The sequence below is a fragment of the Echiichthys vipera genome (assembly GCF_963691815.1).
Source record: "Echiichthys vipera genome assembly, chromosome: 9".
NCBI classification, from domain to species: Eukaryota; Metazoa; Chordata; class Actinopteri; order Perciformes; family Trachinidae; genus Echiichthys; species Echiichthys vipera.
Genome location: NC_139834.1, coordinates 29,118,563 through 29,146,105, shown reverse-complemented (window position 1 = coordinate 29,146,105; position 27,543 = coordinate 29,118,563). Strand labels below are relative to the sequence as shown.

The 27,543-nt window shown below is 44.8% G+C and overlaps 2 protein-coding genes across 2 annotated transcripts in view; both read left to right on the top strand.

The window, feature by feature from the left end:
* Positions 1 to 1,895: 1,895 nt before the first annotated feature.
* Positions 1,896 to 17,079, top strand: LOC310952191 (phosphatidylinositol 4,5-bisphosphate 3-kinase catalytic subunit gamma isoform). The gene is made up of 12 exons (XM_083920719.1): positions 1,896 to 2,311; positions 5,125 to 6,338; positions 6,626 to 7,280; positions 8,218 to 8,283; positions 9,142 to 9,367; positions 11,193 to 11,287; positions 12,761 to 12,904; positions 12,987 to 13,077; positions 14,643 to 14,773; positions 15,966 to 16,077; positions 16,243 to 16,400; positions 16,582 to 17,079. Exons 1-12 carry the CDS (start codon positions 2,066 to 2,068, stop codon positions 16,837 to 16,839), a joined length of 3,396 nt encoding a protein of 1,131 aa, XP_083776845.1. The 5' UTR covers positions 1,896 to 2,065; the 3' UTR covers positions 16,840 to 17,079.
* A 5,547-nt stretch (positions 17,080 to 22,626) lies between these two features.
* lamb2l (laminin, beta 2-like) overlaps positions 22,627 to 27,543 on the top strand; it is a 71,913-nt gene continuing 66,996 nt past the window's right edge. Inside the window, exon 1 of the mRNA XM_083920038.1 lies at positions 22,627 to 22,655. The gene's annotated coding sequence lies outside the window, so the exon portion shown is untranslated. The remainder of the gene's footprint in view (positions 22,656 to 27,543) is intronic.

The window sequence follows — 27,543 nt, the reverse complement described above, 5'->3', positions numbered from 1 at the left end:
TTTTCAGCTCTGTGTCAGAACAGTTGCATACAAAAAAGGAAGAAGGCTCTGGGGATGAGTGATTTTTTTCCTTGGCATCTTTCATGCTACTCCCAAATGAGCTACAGAGTTTTTGGTATTTGATTATCTTGAATAGCTTGAAGATTAGTGCATATAGCTTCTGTAGATAGGAAATAAATCTCCCTGGGGAGCATGCCCCCAGACCCCTCTATGTTTGGGCTGAGCCTCGAATGTTTCTAGCTCCACCCCTGGTAGCAGGCTGCTTCTCACCCATATCTATGAGGCCACTGATAACACCCATTGAATGTAGCGTTAATGTCCAAATCAGGTGAATGTGTAGTCAAATCTGTTAACCAGCTCCCTTATTAACAGGTTATATTTTGTTTCACCAACCTCCACAGTCCTCCAAATGTAATTGTTATCAGTTATATAATTGCAGATGATTGTTTCGAGACATCAAACATGTACAAGCCTTGTTTATTTTTCTTAGTTTAACATTGTAATGGGTCGCAAAAGAAAGATGAATTGCAACTAACCGGCAATAAAAGGTACATACAAATGTTTTTCCCCCAGGGTTTTCAGTAGTTTCTTGTGTTGGTGATCCTTATATCTCCTCAAAAAATGTATTTTCTCAACTTTTTTCACACAAACAACGCTGTTCCCAGCCTCACAACCTCAGCTATGTATTTACAGAACCCATTAAGGGTCGCCTTAGTACCTAGATAATATAGATGGATCTGAATTGAAATTGAATTGAATTGATAATCAGTTAGATTCAGAGATTTCCTTTTACCTGAACAATATAGATCTCAGGCGACACGGTGGTCTGGTGGTTAGCACTGTCGCCTCACAGCGAGAGGGTGTCTGGTTCATATCCCTTCTGTGTGGACTTTGCATGTTCTCCTTGTGTCTGTGTGGGTTTTCCCCGGGTTCTCCGGTTTCCTCCCACAGTCCAAAGACGTGCAGGTGTTCGGTTCATTGATGACTCTAAATCACCCATAGGTGTGAATGGTTGTCTGTCTCTGTTTGTCTCTATGTGTCCTGTGATAGACTGGCGTCCTGTCCAGGGTGGACCCCGCCTCACGCCCGATGTCAGCTGGGATCGGCTCCAGCCTCCCGCGACCCCGACAGGGACAAGCGTTTGAAGATGAATGAATGAATATAGATCTCAAAAATATCTAAGTTCCAAGTTTGACGTTGTCTGTCCACATATATACATGTGGTCTGAATGCACATGTATATATAATAAACATATGCCCCAGTATATAGCTTAATGATTTAAACACACCTGGTTCATGCTCAACTACCTCAATTTACGATGCAACAGGTTGTACAGAACCACAGAAACAGGCCTTCCTCAAACTACAGTACCTCTTTTTCTAGGTTATACTTCTGTGAGATACACAATGCCAGGTTATAAGACCCAGATAAACCACTTGGAATAGTTATATTCACGTTTTAATATAGAATTTTTGCCCCTGTTTTAGGTTATTCTTAAACATGTCATGCATTCAGAGCCTTTGCAGAACAGCAAGCCGAACAACCCAAACAGGTTTGGTGAATTCCTGTAAGACATTGGTACTCCACCCATTTAACCTCTTCTCACCTCTTTGTTATTATCACTATATTTCAGGATATTGCATTTGTTTTAAAGAACAACACTGTCACAGTACTATTTACCCAGGCCTGTTAACTGTGACAGTGTCAGAAAAGGTAACTGTAGTTAGTTATCTAAGTGCAAAAAGGGAACAAGGAAGTCAACTCCTTTCCAATGTCAGTAAATGTTTTGATCGTATTCATCTCTACGCTAGTGTTTGAGAACTGAGTATAAAGGAATGAGGAAGTCCCTGAGCAATCACAAAGAGGGAACACAGACTCACAGAGTCAAACAGGAACACACTCACACACACTCCACCTTAGGATCTTAGGAAAGCTGCACCTGTCTTCGTAAGAAAAGCTTCATTAACAACTGGAGTCATACTGCAGAGATGGATCTGATAATCAGTTAGATTCAGAGTTCTTTAAAAAGCGTATTTAAGTTCAGTATCTGCTCTCCTAAGTAGCGATGGACCCTTCATTGCTCCTGAATCAGGCTGTCGGTCCACATGTTGAGGACTTTCTGTCTGGGGTGTCGACTCAAAGCTGCTCTGAGAACAATCTGAAGTTCATCTGTGAGTTTAAGACTGAGCCTAGTCCTCCGCAGGCATCTGGAGATGAGGATTACAATCTCAATATGGATTGCGGGTCTGTGTCAGTCGTCCTGCCTGCGCAGTGCAGCGTCTACCAGCTGCGGCTACGCATCTGTATGCAGGTAGGCAAACCCCTAATGCATACACACTCATAGCTCATCATGGCAACTGAGTACATGTTAGACTACTTTTTTACAAAATCACTTTGCTACTAATATACTATATTTATTAAGGTACATATATTTCAATTGCAAGCAGGTGGTGCCAACACAGTCTCACACCCAACGCGTCAAAAACTGACGCTTGTTCAGGGGCCTTTGGCGTTAGTTACTGACTTAAAAGGTCTCCTTAAACGTACAAACCCGACGCAGAGGGCTTTTAACTCATTCCAATGCGCGTTCCTTAAAAGTCGCGATTTGAAGCTCAGGGCGCTCCTTAAACGTCGCTATTTGAAGCTCAGGGCGCTCCTTAAACATCCATATTTGAAGCTCAGGGCGATCCTTAAATGAGTTGAAAGCCCCCTGCGTCGGGTTTGAACGTAGGCAGGACGTATGCCTCTTTTCGCATGTGTCCACAACACAGTCGTCAGTTTTTGACACGTTGGGTGTGAGACTGTGTTGGTGGTGCTTGTGGTCGGGAGTTAGGAATGGAGATTAGACACGGTCAGGAAAAAAGTGCTTGTAATGCTAGTAGAGTGGCTCTAGTGATGGCAATGTTGGTCTCTCCACCACTTTAAAGTGTAAGTCCGCTGAAAATTGACCCCATGGTCTTTTTCTGCATGACAATACATCAAATACGCCATCAAGACAGTTTTTCACATTGCTCAACCCTGTATAGAGAATGCCTGGAGAGACGCTAACAGCCTTAAAGGGCTAGCACTGATTAGCTTGGGGCGGTGTGCTGAACATATCCAAAACGGCTTTTTTGAACCACTAATACGGCTCAAAACAACACCAAACCTCTGCAATAGCATGATTAGGGTCCCTACTCCAACAATAAAGTTAGTCTTTTTTAATAAACTCCAGGTTCACTGTTTTAAAGACTTATCGACTGCCCCACTAACAGCTCCTCTCGTAGTAAAGTCTGTACAAGTCGATTATTATTTTGTAAATTACAAATGCAACTCCTTTCATTTACATGTAAACACTCGATAGACAGCATCACAAACAGCCAAGTGATAATGCATCCATGCATTTATAAATGACAAAACTTTCCTCCTTGAACTGAACTCCAGTGCGTTCGGTAATCGACTTGTATGGACTACCCCTCAACATGGACCTACTAGTAAGATTCACTATCTACATTGTTGGTGCTTTGTTTTCTGTGTAAGGACTCTTCTCATGCTGCTGCAGAGGTTTGGTGAAATTTGAGAATTATTTGTTTTTATAAAATTTTGTTTTGGATGCGTTCAGCGCACTGTCCAGAGCTAATCAGTACTAGCCCTTGGGGGGATGCTAGCGTCTCTCCAGGGTCTCCAAAAAGACCATGGGTCCATTTTCGCCTGACTTATTCTTTAAATTAAAATGTCTCAACAACCAATAGTGGACGGAGTATTCAGATCCTTTACTTAAGCAAAAGTACTAATACCACACTATGAAAACACATCACCACAAGTAAAAGTCCCGCATTCAAAACCTTAAAACTTGAGTATTTTCAGCAACAAGTACTGAAGTATCAAAAGTAAATGTATTTTAAAAAGAATAAAAAATAGACGTTGAAGAAAATAAACCCTTGTTTGTGTGTGTTTACTGTTATATCTGTTGTTCCTGGATTAATATTACTGCTGCATTAATGTGTTTATTGCATTTTCCTGTTGTAGATGTTTAAGGTTGTGCTCATTTTAACTCTTTATGCGGTCAGCCTAGGCCTGACTCAGGGAGCTGGACGCCCCTGCCATGCATAGTCCCCTGAGATGTCCGCCACTTGACAACAAGGTGACTCTCACGGCTAATTGGGCTTGGGATGCAAGCTCAGGCCTGATCACTCTGTGGCTGGCTGCCTCTGGGGAGGGTGTATAGTGTAAATGGCCGAAACACCCCACGATCCAGAGGAACACTACTGATGATGCGTCCCGTAAATCCATTTCTGCTTCAAGTCATCCACCATTCACCGTTAAGTCCACCAGCTAATTGTATGTGTTTGCACAAGGATAACAACATCTCATCCTGTGTATTCTGGGATTTAATCTTTATACTGTTGGGTGTTTTAATCTATACATCATATACTATAAGATCATCATATGTGAGAATCCAACGTGGTCTCATGGGAGGGCGTATAAATAGCACGCCACTTTTCATGACTTGCATGACTTTTCGCGTGCATGTCTACGCATATTAAGCTTTTCGCGTGTCATTTAACGCCCGTTGTTCCCCAGGGTTAGGGTTAGGGTTAGGGTCTGGGTTAGGGTTAGGGTTAGGGTTAGGGCATTTCATGCCTGTTATTTCAGCCATCCTTCACATGAAATATTGATTTAAAAACAACCCTCTGACAGAAAGCTCCACCACTTTGTATTTCTCCGGAAAGTAGCGGAGAAATACGAACACGTGGGTTTTCCCTCAATGACATTTGTGCGTGAAATGACAACGCCACCTCTGCACTGCACAAGTCAATTGAGACTACATGGCGTGAAATGACACGCAAAAAACAGGACATGCGTTGTAATTATACGCGAGATGGCTTAAGAGAAATAGCGTGTCATTCACACGCCTTTTAGTGAGACCAGGCTGGAGAATCACGTATCTCTAAGTCAGCTTTTCATGTTCCCAGCCGATCCAAGAGTCATTTTAAAGATTTTATTTATCTTAAGAAGTAGGATTTTAAGGAACACTTCATCCCCACGCAAACCTGAGCTTCTAGTGCGACGAGATTAGTTTGAATATATATAATCAAACTGCAACCATCAACATGTTTCCAATATTTGTCTCTATGCTTTTAGGCACAGGAGGAAAATTGCCATCCAGACCCACTTGCAATATTGGACCCAGAGAAATACACTCTGCTATATGCCAGGGAGGGAGACTGGTACGAAGCCTACGATGACTGCCAGGTTATCAGGACGCTAGACATTCCATGGTCATGTGACGACACTGGGCGTCTGTTGGCGCACATAGTTGTAAAACCGCTGATGACAGTCGATTCAGAGGAGAGGAAGAAACAACAGCAGTGCCTGGCTTACCTGATCGGACACGACCTGGAGAAAGAAGCGTCGGACAGACTTGGTGAGCTCACCTTCACCCGCAGGAAGCTGGCATCTCCAAGAAGACAAGAGCTGAGGGATCGGGATGACGAGTTATATGCCACAGAGCCTTGGGTAACACTTGCCCCCATTCCCGGTGACCTACAGGACCAGCTGAACCGAACGCTCCCTGTCACCTTCCATTACATGAACAAGATCAGCTTCAGCATACAGGTGGACTACAGTACAACACCAGACGTTCTTCTGAAAGTCTTTAGAAGGGTGATGGCAGACCAGGGTCTTGAGTATGACGCTTCTGATAGGCTGGTGTTGAAAGTCTCCGGCAGGGAGGAGTTCATATCTGGAGACTACTCCCTGAGCAATTTCCTCTGGGTCCGACAGTGCTTGAAAACCAATCAGGACCTCCACCTCTCTGTGGTCCCTGCGTCGCAGCTTGCCGACGAGAGCGTCAAGTTCGTGGACTGGCCGCTTGTGGACGCTTCCAGTGGCCAGTTCAGCTTCCACGATGATCTCCGCCTCGATGGGAAGGATTTGGACGACATCTTCATGATATCCTTGTGGGACTGCAACAGAAGACTCCGCGTGAAATTGTTTGGTTTTGACATCCCGAAACTTCCAAGCAAATGCCCTCAGTCTGTTTACGTCAAGGCCTCCATACTTTATGGTAGCAAGGTTCTCTCTTCAGTGTCCTCCATTCCCAAGGCCTTCGCAGAAGAAGTCCTGTGGAATGAGTGGCTGGACTTTGATGTTCTCCTCAGGGATCTGCCTCGTGGAGCCAAGCTGGGTTTCACTATTAATGCGTGCGGTGGTGACGTCGCCCCAGTGAGCAAAGATCCAAAGCTTTCGATAAACAAAGACTCAAAGCCACCGTTGTCTTCAGTCAAAACACTAGACCAGCAGAAAGGGAAGGGGAAGGTGCTCTACTTTGTCAATCTTCTCCTCATTGATCACAGGTCAAGATTTTGATATTACTTACAACTTTGTGATGTGCAGTATGTCTGTGTCTTTTCAGAGTTAAAGGGGATACCAGGTTAACATACAGTAAAATTCCAGCACGATGCATACAGGGGAAACACTGTTGTTGATAATTGAGTTTTCTAAATGTATCCAAACTATAAGAATAATATCACAACCATGGTTTTAACACACACAATGTTCTTAAAAGTAACATAACTATGTGGTCTATCTCAAAACGAATCGTTTAAACCTTTTAAAATTGTGCCCTTGTTTATCTCTGCAGGTCCGTCCTTAGTCAGGGCCCCCACACCATGCACATGTGGTCCTACCCCGACCTGGAGGAAGAGGCCATAACCTACCAGGCAGACAAGCTCTCCTCTGCTACTAACCCAGACATAGCTGACTCCATGGCTATCAGCTTCCTTCTAGACCGCTACAGCTTTCCTGTGGTTCTGCCAAACAGCTTCAGACCCTCTGAATGCTCCGGTCGTCCGGCCTCTAGCCTGAGCCTGAACAAATCTACTGTTTCCTCTAAACCACTGTCCTCCTCCTCCTCACCTCCTTCCACCTTATCCAGTCCAGAGTCTTTCCCTCTGAAACCACTCCAGGACTTATTAACTGATTCTGTAACTCTCCGATCGCCATCTCCGGTCACCACCACTAACAGAGCTTGCCTCAAAAGGTTCCGTGAGGAGAGCATCCGCTATGCCTCAAATCTCCCCCATTATCTGCGCAATGTCGATTGGATGAACCGCAGAGTGGTCGAGGATGTCCACTGGCTACTGGGAAACTGGGATCCTGGAGAACTGGATGTAACATTGGCCCTGGAGCTGTTAAGCATGGACTTTGCTGACGTGACAGTCAGGAAACTGGCAGTCCAGAGACTGGAGAGTCTGTCCAATGATGATGTACTGAAGTATTTACTGCAGCTGGTGCAGGTATGTGTTTGTTTGTGCGCTGTGTGTGTGTTTCTATAGGAAGTCCCCTCCAATCTTATCCAGTGTACAGGAGGACACAGGGGTGCTAGCATTAGCTTAAACACAGAGGGTGTTCCAGTCGTTAACATAATCTGTAACTCCACAAACTAATGTAGTTGGCTAACACGTGCTAACTCTTGGTTTTGGCAGTAACGCTTAGTTAACGGTTCGATTAGGTAGTAAGATGGTTTGTAAGACACGAGCAGATAAACACAGATTTTCCATTCCTTATATTCTCGCTCAAGTGTTTTGGCTCCTGCATTATCAGGGGGTTGTCATTTATAGCTGTTAAAATAGTTTTAAGACCTTTATTATTTCAGTTAATTGGTGAGATCTAACAGCACTACTTTTACCAAAAGGAAAGACCTAAAGAGTGCCATGAGATCAATGCATGTATGACCCCTTCCCTCCTGACCTTGCATGTGAAATCATAAAGGAATTATTGTTCTTCTTCTTCTTCTTCTTCTTCTTCTTCTTCTTCTTCTTCTGTGTTACAAACATCCCCTGTCTCCCCTATAGATCTGCATTTAATTAAATGACAAAATAACTGATACGTGGAGACCCTGGTAACCTGCATCCCTGGGACTCCAAGCTCAATATTAAGTAGCCGTGTGTATTCTACCATGTGCTCTCCACTTATGGATACTTGTGCACAGTCATCCACAGTCATGAGTCCAGAATGGGAGGTTGGGGTTGTATTGCACTGCGTTATATTTGTAGGTATTGTTGTGTCAGCTGTGATACTTTTATTCAGGAAACGAAAGAAAATTAAACCCATTTCCATTTGGATGCGTTCAACATTTGAGCAGACATTAAAAGCAAATGCTGTTATTATGAAGCAGGCACTTATCATGCTACTGAAGACTGGTGACAGTTTATCTCCATCCTCTCCGTACAGACTCTCAAAGTGGAATCTTACCACGACAGTTTCCTCGCTCGGTACCTCATCCAAAGAGCTCTGCGGGTGAGTCACGCAGCACACACACAGTATGTAGGATGACACGCAAATTCGTCCATAGGTGATTTGGCTGGGAACCGGAGGGTCGCTGGTCCGAGTCCCTGTGTAGACCACGAATAGAGCGTGGACCGGTGGCTGGAGAGGTGCCAGTTCATCTCCTGGGCACTGCTGAGGTGCTGTTGAGCAAGGCACAGAACCCCCAACTGCTCGGGGCGCTGGTCACTGGCAGCCCCCTCGCTCCAACATCTCTCCATTAATTGCATGTATATAGGTCCTGTCTGTGCATGTGTGTGTATTTCGGGCCTGTGTGTGTGTAACATGAAAATTAATAATAGAGTGAAAATTGAATTTCACCATTGTGGGACAAATAAAGGAATTCTTCTTCTCCTTCTTCTTCTTCTAGGAAATGTTAGTGGTACAACCTTTAATTATTTTTGTTGCCATTTCCCCTATTTAAAGAGCATCCTTCATCATTTGTCACTGTGTCTATTATTTTTGCTGGAAGTGATTTGGACGTCCTTAAACCACGCTTTAATACAGTTTATAGCATCACAATTATACTTATTACATGCAGGCAAATACTCAAGGACCTTTGTTATTAAGCATGTGCCACTTTAGAGCACCGTCTTTGGATCACTTAATACAATAGATACATTTAAAGACATTTACATTTCATTTGTGACGTAAGGCTTGGACATTTGTCTGGCGTGACCCTGCATTTGCACCAGCCATGTTCACATCATTACCGTTGTCTCAGGTCAGGAGTGAATCTCGCCCGTCTCACTGTAGTAAAATGTGGACAGCAGCTACATCTGTGTCTGTACCCTGCCCTCTTGCCTCCACTGTCTCTTCGGTCCCCCGCAGAGCAAGAGAATCGGCCACTTCTTCTTCTGGTATGTCCGCAGTGAGGTGGCAGGGTGTCTGTACTTCCGCCAGCGCATGGCTGTGATTCTGGAGGCCTACCTGCTGGGCTGTGGTCAGGCCATGCTTGACAACTTCACCCAGCAGGTCCAGGCTGTGGACGCCCTGCAGGAGGTCGCTATAATGATTAAGAAGCTCTACCCCGACAAGACCGACCTTCCTCTTGCAGGTGAGACACATCTTAAAAAGGTGCTGTTAAGGCTATAGTTGTACTTTTACAAAATGAGAGAATAAAAATCAAAATCCATCCATTTAATGCCGCTCCTGGACGAGGTGCTGCAGCTCCTTCTTGGCCGAGCTTTGCGTCGCAGCCAGTTGAAATCAGTCATCAATCATAAAAACTTCTACAGCGTTATATGTGTAATAAGATACCCGAGACAAAAAAAGGTACTTAAGTCTTTACATTGCCGTCCCTCAGACATGCTGCTAATGTGGATACTCAACTGGAACATGACCACATCACACCCCGCAGTGTGCAGGGAGCAGTGGATGATAGAGACTAGTCTGTTTCATCCTGTGTGACAAAAGGATCACAGAATTACAACAGAGCATGGTTCATCAGAGAACCCCTATTGTCAGCGAATCCCACTAAGGGACTAAAATAAAGCAAAAAATCCCTCAGTACTTTCAAACTTTCCTTCCATGTCTTCTGGCTCGTATCTTTAAGCCAATTTAAATCTTTAGAAACAGGTTTCTTTCATCATCATTTCCTTAAAAGCTTGCCACTAATTTTTCAAGCAAATGTTACTGAAACAACTTGTTGGGGACTACTAGCTAAGAATTAACAAGCACTGGTGAGAAAAATGTATAAGTTGGTGTAAGGGCGCACTCACACTGTCCATCCGTACCGTACCCAAGCACGTTTCACTGCTAAAGTCTAGTTCGTTTGACCAGTGTGTGTGGCACGCTTGCCGGCCAGGGCCTGTTTGGGAGAGGTGGGCTTTTGTAGAGCACGTTTGCACATGTACGAGCACGAGCGTGTGCACGTGTACGAGCAAGAGCACGAGCACGAGGCCTAGGGCGGTTCTGACGTCATTTATGTGCGCCTGTTGGGACATAGAAAAAAGGAGGGACCCTGTGCGGACATTTAAAACAATGGCGGGGTCGTGCCGCATCACAATGAGTCCAAAAAAAACCCAAAGCCAAAAAACGTTACCATGTTTTTTGTGCTGCTTTCCATTATGTGGCCAAAAGACCGTGCGCTTCTTTGTAAACATCGCGATGACGTCATCAATGCGTGTGATGTGTTACGGCGTAATGACGTATAGGCAGCAAGAAGCATTCGCCGAGGCCCAGGTAGTGTGAGTACAAACAGGCCTGGAGGGGGGGACAAGGACCCTAAAGCACGGGGCACGGGACGGATGATCAGTGTGAGTGCGCCCTAAGTATGTATTTAAATGCTAAGGAGCTGTGGGAAAGCTTCAACTCCCCAGATGGAACTGCAAATGCGTCACTGAGAATCACCTTTTTTCCCTCCTTCACTGATTGGCTGATTAGCACCAGGTGTGGAGCTCCCCTGATCAGGGCGGCTGTGGCTTGGTGGCAGAGTGGGTCGTCCTCTGATCGAGAGATTGGTGGTTCGATCCCCATCTCCCCCGGTCCACATGTCGAAGTGTCCTTGAGCAAGACACTGAACCCCAAATTGCTCCCCGTGCTGCGCATGGGTGTGTGAATGTGGTGTGAATGGTTAGATCAGATTAGATGGTATGTAGATGTCCACTGCCATCAGCGTGAATGTCTGTGTGAATGGGTGAATGTGACAAACACTGTGAAGCGCCTTGAGTAGTCAGATGACTAGAACGGCGCTATATAAGTACAAGTCCATTTACCATTTACCATTTACCATCATACGCAAAGAACAATCCACCAGTTTGTTATGCAAATACGGGTGGCTGGGTCTCTTTAATGTATATGGTACCAGTATTGGAAGAAGCCATTTGGCACATTACTAAATTAATTCCACTAATTATGTCTTTGTGTCTCTATTGTTTCAGCTCCCCTCAGGCTTCAAGAGCTCCTCAGAAACTCTAATCTGCCAAATGAATTCCTGCTGCCCTTTGACCCCCGCATCAAAGCCGGAAGGATCCTGGTAAGCCTCGCTAATGCCGCTGCTGATGATGTGTGTGGAAGAATTGTGAGTGTGTTTGTTTTGTGAATGAAAATGTGTAAGGTAAATATGTTATTCATTATCTTTGTGTGGCAAGTTTAGTCTTCTGTGTGTGGTTCACCCTCATCATGCCCTGATTTATGACCACAAAAGTGTTCAAAGCATGAATTTTTGTTATTCTTAAAACTCAAAACTAGTCTTATATTGATTTTTTTGGCCACTTAGGGGCCGTGCAAAAAGCTGCAAACACAACATTGCTCTCCTTAAGCAGATATGGCTAACATGTTGGCAAACAGTCGCATCTTAAAACTGTTTGATGTCACTAAGAAATAAGCGATGGAAAAAATGATTTGCATTAGATTGTAAAACAACAATCCTGATTTGTTTTAAACAGACCCTACAGCTTTTATAGGCCTCTACCAAACAGTTGAGATGTCTGCTCATAGTATACAATTAAAAATAACTAAGCATTTATTCTTATAATTGTTATAACTGAAGACCAAATTGCCCCCTGTGCTCTGCATGGGTGTGTGAATGTGGTTTAAGCTACCTGATGATGGGCAGGTAGCCTCTGTCATCAGTGTATGAAGGTCTGTGTGAACGGGGGCAGTAGTGTCAAAGTGCCTTGAGTGGTCATAAGACTAGAAAGGTGCTGTACAAGTACAAGCCCAGTACTTACCAGTACTAGTATTATTATTCACTATATGTTTATTCTAGATATTTGCCATTGCAGTATTTAGAAAAAAATCTAAGAATAAATTACATTAACAACAGTGAAAGTTCCTTCTCTCATCTCATCTTCAGCCTCTTCTTATCCGGGGTCGGGTCGCGGGGGCAGCAGCTTTAGCAGGGGACCCCAAACTTCCCTTTCCAGGGCCACATTAACCAGCTCTAACTGGGGGATCCCGAGGCGTTCCCAGGCCAGTGTGGAGATCTAATCTCTCCACCTGGTCCTGGGTCTTCCCCGAGGCCTCCTCCCAGCTGGACGTGCCTGGAACACCTCCCTAGGACTAAGCTCTAATTATTTGCCTGGTGGTTGGATGCTAGCTATTGGAGTGATAACGCCATCACAAAACTAATTCACGTTTAATGGGAATTCCAATTACGTGTTAGCATTGAGCTAACGCCTGTATGAATGAGTCTTTCCCCATGTTAACAGCAAACACTTTCAAACATGTATAATGTGTTTTGAAACAAATATCTGAATGTCCTTCACACAGACTTTAACCATTAGAGATATTAACACACCCAATGTGGGTCTGTGTGCTCGGATTGGTGGGTGTCAGAAGGACATTTTTATATATCTTTGTTTGCTAATCAAATAAAAATAATCAAACTTGTAGTACTAACACAGCAGTTTTAAGGCTATAGTCCAGAGCAGAGCTTCACTAAGCCCCATTGCCTACAAACTGTCAAGCTCAGCATTAACGGTCTCTTCGTCTTCCTCTCGTTCAGCTGGACAAATGCAAGGTGATGGCCTCCAAGAAGAAGCCGCTGTGGTTGGAGTTCTCCCCCATGCCTTCGCCCACGTCCGCTACACCAGTGGGAATAATCTTCAAACAGGGGGACGACCTCAGACAGGACATGCTGGTCATTCAGGTGGGGGAGAATTTTACGCGTCTTACTGAATATACGGTACCTTTAGATTAAGTGACGCCTGACTCTGTTTGTCTTTCCCCAGACGCTGATGGTGATGGACTCTATCTGGCAGGAGAAGTCTCTGGACCTTAACCTTGTTCCGTACGGCTGCATCTCCACAGGACACAACATAGGTCATTTTTACTTTATTATCCATTTGTTCAGTTATGCCGACCCACACACTACACGAGAATCCAGGTGATTTTGGGCCTGATGCGCTCCTGCCCGAACTAGTCAGCGAAACCAAGATTTTTTGATGATTCTGAAGATTATCCCGAGAGACTTTCCTGTGTTTGCTCAGTGGTCCATCCTGGCCACATATAATCAAAAGGACATTTAGTATTTATGATCCAATATGCTGCTGTGACTGTGGAACACCAAAGATGCAGTCTCATGGGAAAGAACATCCCCTATGTTCTATATTTATGGATTAAACACAAGTAAACTATGGTGTAGTGTTATGTAGTGCCATCCCTACGCTGATGGTTTAATGTTCCCCGCTTTGGGACATCGGTCCTGTTTTCCCTAAAAGGGTTTTGTGTTCCGATGTCACATAGGCCTCTGCCTTCACAGATTTAATTCAACATTTTGGTCCGACTAGAGGTTATGGTTAGGGTGAGGGGCAGGATCAGGGGGTAGTGTTACGGTCTACATAAGCCTATTTGCCGGGGAATTCGGCACTGATTGTGGGAAAAATAACAGACCAGGGAACATAGGACCCTTCCTGTAAACAGCCGGGAATAGCGGACCTTAAAAAGGTGAGAGGCAGAGTATGTTGGTGTGTTGTGTTTAGTCTATTTATCTCCTGTTTCCGGGACATTCTACAGTATGTCTGCACTGCGTTTAGTCACACTCCTTAAGTCCCTGAAGGTGGCAGACTGGTATCTTATCAACACAGCAGCTCTGCAGTGATACAGGGAGACAGAGACTTGACCTGTAGGTCACTGACCCGACCGTGACCTAAAATACAACTGTCTCAATTTAGCACAGCTTGAGAGTGGAAACTTAGGATAATTTGTAATGTTGTCTCCATTCTCCCTATTGTTAGTACCATATTACATTTTTTAGGCAACCTCTGGTAAATGATACACCCGTAAATAAAGCGTTAATTTACCAACACGAAAGCTCATTTATAAGCTATGCTAGATACGCATACGGATACGGACGGAGCCTTCTGTCAGTACTCTGCGTACATTTCATCCATATTTCTGTATGTATCCTGTAAGCTTGCGAATGCGTACCGATACGGACCAAACATTGCAGTACCAACGGAAATCGCGGGGGCAATGTGCATAAAAAAGTGCAGTGAATAGCAGGAGCGGATAAAAGTCATTAAAAGCCCTCATGGACATCCTGAAATTTCTCTCATTTGTAAAACCAATGTCTCCGTCCACACTCTGGGATGTTTTTATTGGTCCCACACACGCCGTCTACAACACTGCCCGCCATTTTATCTCTGTCTCTGAAACCGTTGTCTTTGTCATGATTAGGCCCACTTTCACACAAAACACAAATATTACTAAATAAAGAATAACTAAGCATGAACAAGTATGGTTAATGTACAAGCACCGTAAAGCACTTTCCAACACTAGTCTTTTATTCTAAGGTATCATTCCCAGCACCCAGGATCGAACCAGGATGTCTTATGGAAAGTGACATGAAATAAAACAATGACTTTGATCAAGTTTCTCCTCCACAGGTGTGATTGAGATTGTGAGGGATGCAGCGACCATAGCCGCGGTCCAGAGGAGCCACGGAGGAACGACAGGAGCCTTCAGAAACGACGCTCTGTTTGAGTGGCTCAAGTCCAAATGTCCACTTCAGGAAATAGTAAGTAATACGGAAAACACAGACAAGATCCAAAGCCTGGTTCTCTACAAGATTTAGACCCAAACAAACTTGTTATATTACATTACCAATGAAAAACCACAAACCCAGGACTCCTTACTTTACACGCAGGGTCCCTTTGAGCAGGGACTTTGCAACTACCTACATCCAAACAAGGAAGTCATACCTATTGTTGACTGTGCTCATACAGTGAAACTTTTATTGTCAGCGGACACATCTTGTTACTCGGTGTCCTACCACCAATGAAAAATTTTGACAGCTTGTTTGAATTAAGTTGGCATTTATTCCTTTTATTTTTCAAATTCATTAATCATAGAACATCTTATTCATGACCGAAAGAACGAGGTCGCGGATACAAGCGGCCGAAATGGGTTTTCTCAGGAGGGGGGCTGGAGTCTCCCTTAGAGAGAGGGGGAGAAGTTCAGCCTTGCGTTGAAAGGAGCCAGTTGAGGTGGTTCGGGCATCTAGTAAGGATGAACCCTGGGCGCCTCCCTAGGGAGGTGTTCCAGGCATGTCCAGCTGGGAGGAGGCCTCGGGGAAGACCCAGGACTAGGTGTATCACCACACTGGTCTGGGTAAGCCTCAGGATCCCCCACTTAGAGCTGGTTAATGTGGCCCGGGAAAGGGAAGTTTGGGGTCCCATCTTCAACTGCTTATCCGGGGTCGGGTCGCGAGGCAGCAGCTTTGGCAGGGGACCCCAAACTTCCCTTTCCCGGGCCACATTAACCAGCTCTAACTGGGGGATCCTGAGGCGTTCCCAGGCCAGTGTGGAGCTATAATCTCTCCATCTAGTCCTGGGTCTTCTCCGAGGCCTCCTCCCAGCTGGACGTGCCTGGAACACCTCCCTAGAGAGGCGCCCAGGGTTCATCCTTACTAGATGCCCGAACCACCTCAACTGGCTCCTTTCAACGCAAAGGAGCAGCACCTCTACTCCGAGTTCCTCACGGATGCTGAACTTCTCCCCCTCTCTCTAAGGGAGACTCCAGCCACCCTCCTGAGAAAACACATTTCGGCCGCTTGTACCTGCGACCTCGCTCTTTGGGTCATGAAAGAATCACAATCATAGAACATATTATAAATAATAACAGTGCAGGAATAATCGCATTAGAGCATTTCATACTCCGCCACATTACCAATTATGTTATTACACTACTGTGATCCCATCTGACCACAGCACTACAACACCGTGGAGAGATTTGTGAGGTCCTGCGCTGGTTACTGTGTGGCCACCTATGTACTGGGGATAGGAGATCGACACAATGACAACATCATGATCACAGACCAAGGTATACGGTTGGTTCCCATCACACTATGACTTGAACTTAGTCGAGTAAACCTGACTAATCCAGATGGTGTGGAAAAGATAAAGGAATGAACAAAACACTGAATTATGAACCCACTTGAGTCCATTATCCAAATTGAAATGCTTTTGTATTTCCTGGGCCTCTCAGGGAACCTGTTCCACATCGACTTCGGTCACATCCTGGGTAACAGGAAGCACTTCCTCGGTGTGAGCAGGGAGCGCGTACCGTTCGTCCTCACACCTGACTTCCTGTACGTCATGGGCCGGGGCAAAGGACGCAACAGCCTCTACTTTCAGCGGTTTAGGGTGAGAAGTATGGACTTTGACAGTATGGGACGGATGTGTTTGCATAAGTGAATCCACTGTGCGTGTGCATATGTGTAGATGTGTTTCACATATTTGTAAGATTGTATTCCTTATTATCTATCCTTGCGTTTTCCCCTTGTCCTCCGTTCTATCTCTCGTCTTTCCCACCTGCCCGTTTCAGGACACCTGCACCCAAGCATACCTCTCCCTGCGCTCGCACTCTCGCCTGCTCGTCACTCTTTTCTCCCTCATGCTGCTGACGGGCATCCCGGAGCTGAGTGCCGCAGAGGACATGCACTACCTGCGGGAGGCGCTGCAGGAGGAACAGGGCGAGGCCGAGGCCAAGGAGCATTTCCTCCAACAAATCTCTGAGTGCGAGCGGCTGGGCTGGACCGTGCAGGCCAACTGGTGGATCCACATGGTGGCAGGCATCAAGTAGACCGTTGATGAGTTGAAATTTTAAATCACACTGCCTCAGAGCTTGAGGCGCGGAAATGTTCACATGTCTATATATGTAATATGTTTTTTTTTTTGTATTCATCGTTTATTTTTTATCTAATCTAAAAATAATGACATGCTTTGTGATCTACATTAATTGCATAAGCCAGATTTTCAGAGAGAGTCATTTCACTAAATTTAAAATGGTTTTGGTAGATGACTGTATCAATAAATATACATTAGCATACTGGACTCAGTGCGAGAGTCTTTACTGTGTTTTGCTTCCCTTCCTGTCACATGTCTGCTAACTTGTTGCTCTCAGCTGCTCTGTTGTTTCTACAATGTCTGGGGGAAATGATAAAATTCACTGCCGTGTTCTGTCAGGATTAAGTCATGAAGTCAGCTAGCTGCTATGCTACTTCATGCAGGAAGCACTGAAAATCTGCCGTGCTATGCCGTCCATCTCAGTTCAGAAAGAAGAAGTGTGGAGTTATAACTGAGCAGTTTAATGTGTGGAGAGGTCTGATTGGGTATACACTAGCCTGGTGGTGTGGTGGTTAGCACTGTCGTCTCACAGCAAGAGGGTTCCTGATTCAAATCCTGGCTGGGGCCCTTCTGTGTGGAGTTTGCATGTTCTCCCCGTGTCTGTGTGGGTTTTCTCCGGGTTCTCCGGTTTCCTCCCACAGTCCAAAGACGTGCAGGTGTTCGGTTCATTGATGACTCTAAATCACCCGTAGGTTTGAATGGTTGTCTGTCTCTGTTCGTCTCTATGTGTCCTGTGATAGACTGGCGTCCTGTCCAGGGTGGACCCGGCCTCACGCCCGATGTCAGCCCCCCCATCTGAAGATGATTGAATGGATGAATCATCGTATATCTATACTTTTAGGATGTCACCATGAAATAGTCATTTACATGAAGGCTGTTAAACCTCTTTTCTTTTTTGTATGTTTGTGCTCCCAACCAAAGAGCACCATCATGTCACTTGTTTGGGTTAGAGTTTGAGGTTCAACCTTGTCTGCTGGAGATGAACCCAACAACAACTGCCTTGCTCTACCGACCTTGTTATTTATGTAATCCTTTGGTGACATGAGAATGTATTCCACACACGTAAGTATTAGTTATTTCACCAAATCACACAACAAAACCATAGTTAACCATGCTGGGCTGAAACACTGCCTGGTTGTGAAATTCCACTAGAGCTGTTTTCTCACTAGAGGGCAGACTTGATCATTATGTGTAAATACAAAAAGCAAATTTGTGGTCAGTGAAGAGAGGACTTATACAGGCTGAAGTAATAATCCGTGGTATAATACTGAGGTTGACCTTTAGTTTCACCTACAGCTCATAATGTAGGTGCTTCAATCATTCACCACCCTACAAGCACTGACAAGACCTCAAATCAGCTTCAGCTAAAACAGCCTTTACACCAGGAATCAAAAGAAAAGGCTGAATTAGAAATACTGCTGGAAGGTTTTTGGAGTTTGTGTGTGTGTGTTACTTCGTTCACATTTGCATTAAATACTGTGAGCCTGTTCATGCATCTTCTTCTTCCATCTAGAAGCTTTTGGCTTTAAGGGACTTTCTCTATCTTGCTTCCAAGTGAAAAGATTATGGAAAAAACTCTGTGATATTTAATATAGAAGGTCCATGTGCAAGTCAGCAGAATGAAGCAATGAGTTTCCTTTTCTATATCAAACAACAATGATATTTAATCCGGTAACAACTGCACTTGTTTGGTTGGTTATTTGCCTTTAAGGGGCAGTCAAGTTTAAAGGTTGGATATGGAGAATGAGCAGAACGCCGCCATCTAGTGTCTCAAGATCGTAGCCTCAACAACAGAATATAATCCCAGCAGTTGGGTTGCCAGGTTGGTCAGACCCGGCCCAATAGCCTACAGGAGACCTGAGTCTGTTTAAGCCTGTTTGAACCCGTCCCCTCCAGCAAATCACACCATAAAAACAAGTATTAGAGGAGATTGACTGACTGTTAGCAACAACATTTGCATTAAATACTGTGAGCCTAACAGACAAACACATTATTCAGCAGGGTCTCCCACTGGGAATGATTCTAACCACCTGATTTACAATCGTCTTGTTGTTGTTATCCCCAGTGTTTACATTATGCAGAATTAAAAGAGTGTATGAATCACTCAGCACTGGTGATATTGATGCATAAACATCAGCCCACGCTACAGACTTCAGCCAGCTGGCAGCTCGTCAAACAGAAATGAACGTAAGTAAATGAGGGAACATTTCCAACCCCAACATTCAGATACCAGAGTTAATCATAAGGGAGCACCAGACCGGACTAAAACGGTGCTTTCCTAACTCTGTAAAAAAGAATGTAACACATAAATCAATATGAATTTGCACATTTGGTATTTTTTATTAGCACAGTAAATTGTGAACTAGCAACTTCAGTCGATTCATCTTCAAGATAAAAAAACACAGGAATTACAATCAAAGCGTAAACCTTTTAAATGACTGTACACGCATTTGCACACATGCATGCAAAGTGCACAAAAGCATGCGTAGAATGAAAAGGAGAGGGTTGCCCTGGTTTTAAACTGTCCCATTTTTGCTTTCGGAGTGTGTGTGTGTGTGTAGCAATTGGGTTAAACACCTCCTGCAGATGTTCTCCCGTCCAGAGAGTATAGCTCTGAACTAATTACAGCCTCCGCGAGCCTCACTTCTTATGTTTCCATTTGATTTTTTCTCTTGCTCTGCTGTTCTGTCAACTTCGTGGATCTGACTACTCAAGGCGCTTTCACACTTGTCACATTCACCCATTCACACAGACATTCACACTGATGGCAGTGGACATCTTCATACCATCTACTCTAATCATTCACACCACTTTTACACACCCATGTGCAGAACAGGGAGCAAATCTGGGTTCAGTGTCTTGCTCTAGGACACTTTGACATGCGGACCGGAGGAGCTGGGGGTCAAACCGCCGAACTCTTGAATGGAGGACGACCCACTCTACCACTGAGTCACAGTCGTCCCCTTCTTCACTTCTATTGCACTCTGTCAGTTTTTTAGTACATCTACAAATTGCTGCTCAGGCCATGTATTTGTGTTTGTGTTGCTCCTCATACCCTGCTGCACAATGAGCCCAAAATCGATCACGACCTAGCATATGTGCCGTTTTGCAGCGACTGTTTACTCTCGTGTTTGTATTACAGGAGAACACTGCTGCACAGATATGTTGATAATTATGGATTCCAGCCATTCCTGGGCTTCACCTTGCACAACCTGCACCGACTCCTGCTGTCTCTCTCTCTCTCTCCTTCCTCACACTCGGCCTCGTTTCAGCTGAGCTCAACCCACTATCACTGTAAATACATTATTGTCCACAGCGTATCTCTTTCCATCCCCTTTTCATCTCCGGACGACATCTTTTTTTGGGGGAAACATCCATTGCATTAACAGCTTACTCTCCTGGCCACACGCTCAAAGATCACATCAGACCTGAATACACATAAACACACACCGACCTCTTGCGAGGGAGACTGTTGTGGTATTAGGAGGCTGCTGGTTGGGGATGCGTGATAGGTATCAGTTGACTTGGCTGGCTCCACATAATGGGCTTGGCGATGGAGATTGTCATCATCTCCTGATAATTCCTGTGGTACAAATCCTGTCAGTGATGAGTTATCCCACTATCTTCCCCCAGGAAGCACGACAGGGCCGCGTGCTATTTTACTACATATACTCTGTAGTGCCACTTTCATATGTGAAGGAATGACAGTGAAGTAAAAACAGAAGAAAGCAACAAACATGGGCTGATTATGGACAAGAAAACCCCCCAAAACAAAACATAACATAAGATGGGGCGGCAGTAGCTCAGTCCATAGGTGACTTGGCTGTGAACCGGAGGGTCCATGGTTTGAGTCCCTGTGTGGAACATGAATGGAGCATGGACCAGTGGCTGGAGAGGTGCCAGTTCATCTCCTGGGCACTGCCGAGATGCTGTTGAGCAAAACCGAACCCCCAACTGCTCGGGGCGCCGGTCACTGACAGCCCCCTCGCTCTAACATATCTCCATAACATCTCTCCATTAATTGCATGTATATAGATCGTGTGTGTGTGTGTGTGTGTGTGTGTGTGTGTGTGTGTGTGTGTGTGTGTGTGTGTGTGTGTGTGTAAAATGAAAAAATAATAATAGAGTAAAAATTGAATTTCCCCATTGTGGGACAAATAAAGGAATTCTTCTTCTTCTTCTTGCATAACCCAAGACTTTGACATAAAACAATACAAACACAACCATAACAGTACATGCGTCAGGGGAGCACAAATCGACATTTCAAAAAGGTTTTCATTTATTTCTTGATGAGTATTAAATCAAAGTTTCATTCTTCTCAAGGAAGGGGGGGGATACAGAGCCTAATGCTTTTTCATAATTTCTTTATTGTTGTCTTTCCTCTACATATTCCCGAACAGAAGTCCATAAATTGTTTAGACCATTATCTCTGTAGGATTCCAGCAGGGGAACGGCTGCTTGCTCCATCGTTATCAGATCTGTAAAATCCTTTAACCAGCTGAATGAAAAATCCAATGACAAAGCTTATATTCACATCAAGTCTGTTCATGCATCTTTTCAGCTTCCATCTAGAAGCTTTTAACTTTAAGGGACTTTCTCTATCTTGCTTCCAAGTCAAAAGTGATGGAAAAAACTCTGTGATATTTAATATAGTGTGCAAGTCAGCAGAATGAGGCAAAGACTTTCCTTTTCTTTATCAAACAACAATGATATTTAATCCGGTAAAAACTGCATTGGTTTGGCTGGTTATTTGCCTTTAAGAGGCAGTCGAGTTTAAAGGTTAGATATGGAGAATGAGCAGAACGCCGCCATCTAGTGTCTCAAGATCGTAGTCGTAACAATAGAAAATAATTCCATCACTCGGTTGCCAGGTTGGTCAGACCCGGGCAAGTAGCTACAGGAGACCTGAGTCTGTTTGAGCCTGTTTGAAAATAAAACAAGGATGAGAGGAGTGTGACTGACAGTTAGCGTTAGCCGTTACAGCTAAGTTAACGTAAAAGTTTGCGTACCGATCAAGGAGCAGCGTAGCCATGTGGGCGTGCGTTTGAATGGCGTTTCTCTCCTTTCTCAGTCCATTGAGTGAACGCTCTGCCTATAGTGACTCTGGTTGTTGCCCGTCTCCGCTCACTCAGCTGCTGGGACAAAGAAGCAGCTGCAGGATCGGCAAACTCCATTTCACCCAGTGCCAGCTTACAGTAGCTGCACCCAACAACAGACAACCCTGGCAACCCGCAACGCCCAACGCTATTGGCTGCTGCAAAATAAACAGAACGGGACAGAGAGTCATTGTCAAACCCGTCAAAAAAAAGTAAAATATTAATTCAGACTCAATATATCTTTTAATGCTGATTCCACATATTCAACCTTTAAGTCTACTGAACTATCCATTCATAAACATATATTCTATTGATATTTATGTATGATATTTAACTCTTTTCCACATTAAGGAGGGAGTAGTAATGACCTCCAACAGTGGGCTTGGCCTCATATGGGTGGGTCCTGCTCTGTGGAGGGGACCTACCTGCTCCAGTTTCCCCCGGGACAGCTGCCGGTAACACTTGGACTCCACCTCCCCGTCGACTGTACCGCTGCACACCGGAGAGCTCATACAGGCGGTGCAGGCGCTCCGGACGGCGTGTGTGTGGAGTGGTGAGTGTGTGTGTGTGTGTGTGAGAGGGAGAAAGTTTGCGTGTACGCGAGTGTGTGTGTGACAGAGAGAGAGAGAGAGAGAGACTCAGAGAGAGAGAGGAGTCGCAGAACACCAGTGAGCAGGTGAGTGCTCCATATTATCCTTCTGTCTTTGCTAACATTTCACACCACACCTCAGTGTAACCCAATAATGCAAAAACGCCATTTTACTGTATGTTACCGTATATTACCGTATGTTACAGCCTGTTACCGTGTGTTACAGCCTGTTACCGTAATATTCCGACAGGCGCAGCGAGTTTCTCTCTCATGCACCTTCTCAATGGAGTTGTTTCCACGGTAGCTGCATATTTTCTATAGAGACGTAACAGTTACACATGTGTGAGGGCTTCATGGTGTCCACTGTCATGTTTCTGTAGCTTATGCTACTTACTAGCTAAAGTAAAATAAAGTGTTGGTCAGTTAACACACACACACACGAGACTTCTGTCAGAATAAAGTGAGATACACACTTTAGAAGGGGAGACCGGGGTTGGTTGTCTCAGGGGTTGGTGGTCAAGTGTTGCATCTTGTGTGTGTGTGTGTGTGTGTGTGTGTGTGTGTGTGTGTGTTACATGGAGTGGGGATGTTAAGGGGGTATGTTTTATTTTATATTATTTAATGTAAAGTACTTTGGGCTGCATTTTTACATGTATGAAAGGTGCTGTATAAATAATATTGATATGATTTGATTTGAGTTTCATTTGTTTCATTTGATTTGATTTGATTTGATTTGATTTGAAGTGCTCAGTAGCTACAGTCGAACTCGAGGGCGCTGTTTCACCGTGTCGATTGAGACAGTTTTTGTGATGTCATGAGGTGCATTTCCAAATATGGTCGCCTACCCTGAATGAGGCGGGTCTATCTCGCCCAAAACGCCCCTAATTTGTATGTGAGTCACTCAGGAGGCCGTTTGACCGGGGAGGAAATGGTTCTGTGGGAGAGCAGGGCCAACTTTTGTCCCCTGAGATTTACCCGATTGCTGATTGGATGTAGCTCTAAGCGGGATGTGACGTGCGGTCGTACAGACGCCACAACAACACGTTGTAGAGTAGACACTTTTATCCAGTGGTGAAGAAGAACGCTAATATTCCAATTAGCGTCGGTTTTGAGGCGGCTCGAAGTGTGACGCAACGAGAAGCGACTGTTCTCTGTAAACAAAATGGCGGCTTCGTCGGATTAGATGAGCAGCTATGGAGCAAGCCGCTCGTCGCTCGCTAGCCGCTCGTCGCTCGCTAGCCGCTTGTCGCTCGCTAGCCGCTCGTCGCTCGCTAGCCGCTCGTCGCTCGCTAGCCGCTCGTCGCTCGCTAGCCGCTCGTCGCTCGCTAGCGCTAGCCGCTCGCTAGCGCTAGCCGCTCGTCGCTAGCTGCTTGACGCTAGCTGCTCGTCGCTAGCACTTTTCTCTTGGATCCTTTTGTTGAATATGGACCGGGCTCCTGAAATTTTGATCCGGGCCTTTGATCCGTACACAAACGGCAAATATCCTTCACTCACATGTTGTTGACTTTCTGAGCTTTGCCCCGATGCTGTTAGCACGTCATACGCTTCGTTGATCTGATTGGTTGATTTGGCCCGTATGTTGGTGATAGACAGATGGTTTATCCAATCAGAAACCAGTGTTTTCACCCCTTACCAAAAGATCTCCAAACGAGAGTTCCCAGAGAAAGTTTGTCATTTTTTTGTCTGAGTCATTTTTCATGTTGGTGCTGTTTTGTAATACAAGCTTGTTGTCCATTAGGCATGGTAGCATATAGCTTTATTTTCAATCTGCTTTTCAGTTGCTAGCTAAAGGTGTGAAACCAGGTCACCAACCCCCTTCATTGTGACAACCGACCTTGTGATTGGGTTGGATGTCACAACCCTAGTCTCCCCTAATAAAGAGCTAGTTTTATAACTGAGAAAAACAAACAAAACAAACAAACAGTCAGATCAATGTCCTGCATGTTTGGCCAGCCAAAGAGATTCATTACTTACTACAGTCCTTGGTATCTAGTACAGCTGTGTAGTGTAGTTACAGTAACAACAGTGGAAAAGACAGGAACAGTTAAACCTGAAGGGATTCTTCTGCCAAATGACAAATTTAAGACCAAATACACTAAAATCAAATATAGAGCTACCAAAAGTGGTCTCTAACGTTACGGTGAATAGATGCAGAACTGAAGATCAGAGTCTCACACCAGTGGGTCACTTATGGTCGAGAGACAGCTTTCCAACACTTGCACACATTCCTGCAAGATTAACCGGCAGCACAGATTAACGGAGTGCAGCGCTCAGATTAGACATCTAAAAGGGTTCAGTCGGTCCGATAAATGTGGTGTGCCCGTATTGTGATATTTATGGTAAAGTCATTGAAACTCAAATTGCGTCGAAAGTGTATTTGTTGTGTCGACGTCCGGTTTTTAGTTTCCAGAATCAAGTGTTACACAACCTGTCCCATATACAGGATCAATGTCGCCTCACAGCGAGAAGGTTCCAGGTTTGAATCCCGGCCTGTGCCCTTCTGTGTGGAGTTTGCATGTTCTCCCTGTGTCTGCGTGGGTTTTCTCCGGGTTCTCCGGTTTCCTCCCACAGTCCAAAGACATGCACATGTCAGGTTAATTGATTACTCTAAGAATTGCCCGTAGGTGTGAATGGTTGTCTGTCTCTGTTCGTCCCTATGTGCCCTGTGATAGACTGGCGTCTTGTCCAGGGTGTACCCTGATCGGCTCCAGCCCCCCCCCCCCCCCCCCCCCCCCCCCCCCAACCCCATGATAAGCGGTTGAAGATGAATGAATGAATATTCACATATCTTTTCACTGTGGAATATTTGAATATAACGTCTTTGGATAAATACTGTACAGTAAAATATTACATAATATTGAATATTAATTTAAATAAAGCCGTCTGTTTCACTTCAGGTGCATTCTACATGACCTCAGGTATCTTTTTACCGTTGAATATCAGAATAAAATGCCCTTGGATATTTCCTGTACAGCAAAAAATCAAACATTATATTAAAAATTCATTAAAATTAAACCGGCTAAATGTATGGTATATCTTTTTTTAACATTGTACTTTAATGGCAGCCACGGTGCTGTCGATTCAACTTCTGTGCTGCATCTTCAAAAGTTCACAATAAAACGTGGCACTAAATTTGAAACAGCACATTGTAATTTCTGCCTCTATTATCAAAGTATTTATAAATAAAACAGTGAAAATTACTAGAAATGTGAATATTTGATGAGGATGTTGATTCACGGTGTGTGCCCCTAAAGACTCTGGTTGCACGCCCCTAAAATGTCCAGTTGGCGGCCACAGTTCTCCTAGTCTGGAGCCTTACCTTGAACAACGTGATCTCCTAATTGGGTCTTTTTAAGTGAGGGGCATTCCTAGAAAACCAGAATGCTTTATTTTCACTATTCAGTGGGGTGAAGTTTCATTATTTCCCCCCTGAAATCAAGAATGTCATATTGCCATTCATTGCTTTTCACTTGTCAGGGTATTTGGACATGTGTGTGTTTGGAGGTGCATGTTCCCATGGCCCTTGCCGGCTTAGTCTAGCTTTAATCAGCTCAAGGACCTGGCCCCTCGCCCTACTGCTGAGATCAACTTTAACCTGCAGGGTTAAGAGGATCCACGAGTCCCTCAGGCACTTAGAACTGCCCCTATGGGAGAGAGGGACACTGGTGGTTGCCTCTTTTTCCTCTTTGTTAATTGACTACACATTAACAGATATGTTAAACTTTATTGTGCACCTGCAAGAGAGCGCTGAATCCAGAAGAGCTCGTCACACGTGTACGGTCCATGAACACAACGACATCTCTGGCTCATTTGTCCAGGTCATCGTTATTCTAAAAGCAATTTCAGTCAAAAGCAACTTTGGTTATTTGTCTAGGAAGACGTTTCACCTCTCATCCAAGAGGCTTCATCAGTTCATGTACACATCTGACCAGGCTGGGACTGGACCAGGACCAGGACCATGCTGGCACACGTGTGCGGTTCATGAACACAATGACACCTCTGGCTGCCGTCTGTTGGCTCCAGAGGCTGGAGTTCTGATAGGATGAAGTAGTGGCAGGGTCCTCTATTCTTGTCCTTTCCCTGTCTCACTAAAATACACACGTAAATTGAAACTAGTACGATACCAGAGTTGTTCTGTAGAAGCCTGTGAATGTTCTCATTTGTCCAGGTCGTCGTTATCACCAAAGCAATTTCAGTCAAAAGCAACTCATTCATTCATTCATCTTCAACTGGAGCCGATCCCAGCTGACATCGGGCGTGAGGCGGGGTCCACCCTGGACAGGACGCCAGTCTATCACAGGGCACATAGAGATGAACAGAGACAGACAACCATTCACACCTACGGGCAATTTAGAGTCATCTATTAACCTTACACGTGGATGTCTTTGGACTGTGGGAGGAAACTGGAGAACCCGGAGAAAACCCACACAGACACAGGGAGAACATGCTAACTCCACACAGAAGGGCCCCAGCTGGGATGCGAACCTGCAACCTTCTCGCTTTGAGGCAACAGGTCAAAAGCAAATGGACTTGGTTATTTGTCTAGGAAGAAAGTTTCACCTCTCATCCAAGAGGCTTCATTAGCTCATGTACGCATCTGACCAGACTGGGACTGGACCAGGACCAGGACCAGGACCGGGCTGGGACTGGACCAGGACCAGGACCAGGACCTGTAGAAGGTGTGCTGTTTTGTACTTAAAACTGTCTTCCACTTTGAAGTTTTGCACCCATTCAATGCAATACAAAGCTCCCGTCAGACCTTCACTTCAGCACTTGAATGCACCACCAGGAGGGATTTCCAGATCCCTGTAATTTTAACACCATTAACACTTTACAATTAAGTGATTTAATGGAAACAAGTGCAGGCATGTGTTGCGATGAATTAGCAATGTTTAGAAAGTTTAATGAAAGTGACTGAAGCCAGTGGAGTCCTGGAGGGTAGAAAAAAGACGGATGGTGCTCAGTAAGTCGTGAG

Coding starts and splice junctions, on each gene's coding strand:
- LOC310952191 (XM_083920719.1), top strand. CDS start 2,066: ATGGACCCTTCATTGCTCCTGAATCAGGCTGTCGGTCCACATGTTGAG. Junction 11,288..12,760: donor TCAAAGCCGGAAGGATCCTG/GTAAGCCTCGCT, acceptor CCTCTCGTTCAG/CTGGACAAATGCAAGGTGAT. Junction 16,078..16,242: donor CATCATGATCACAGACCAAG/GTATACGGTTGG, acceptor TGGGCCTCTCAG/GGAACCTGTTCCACATCGAC.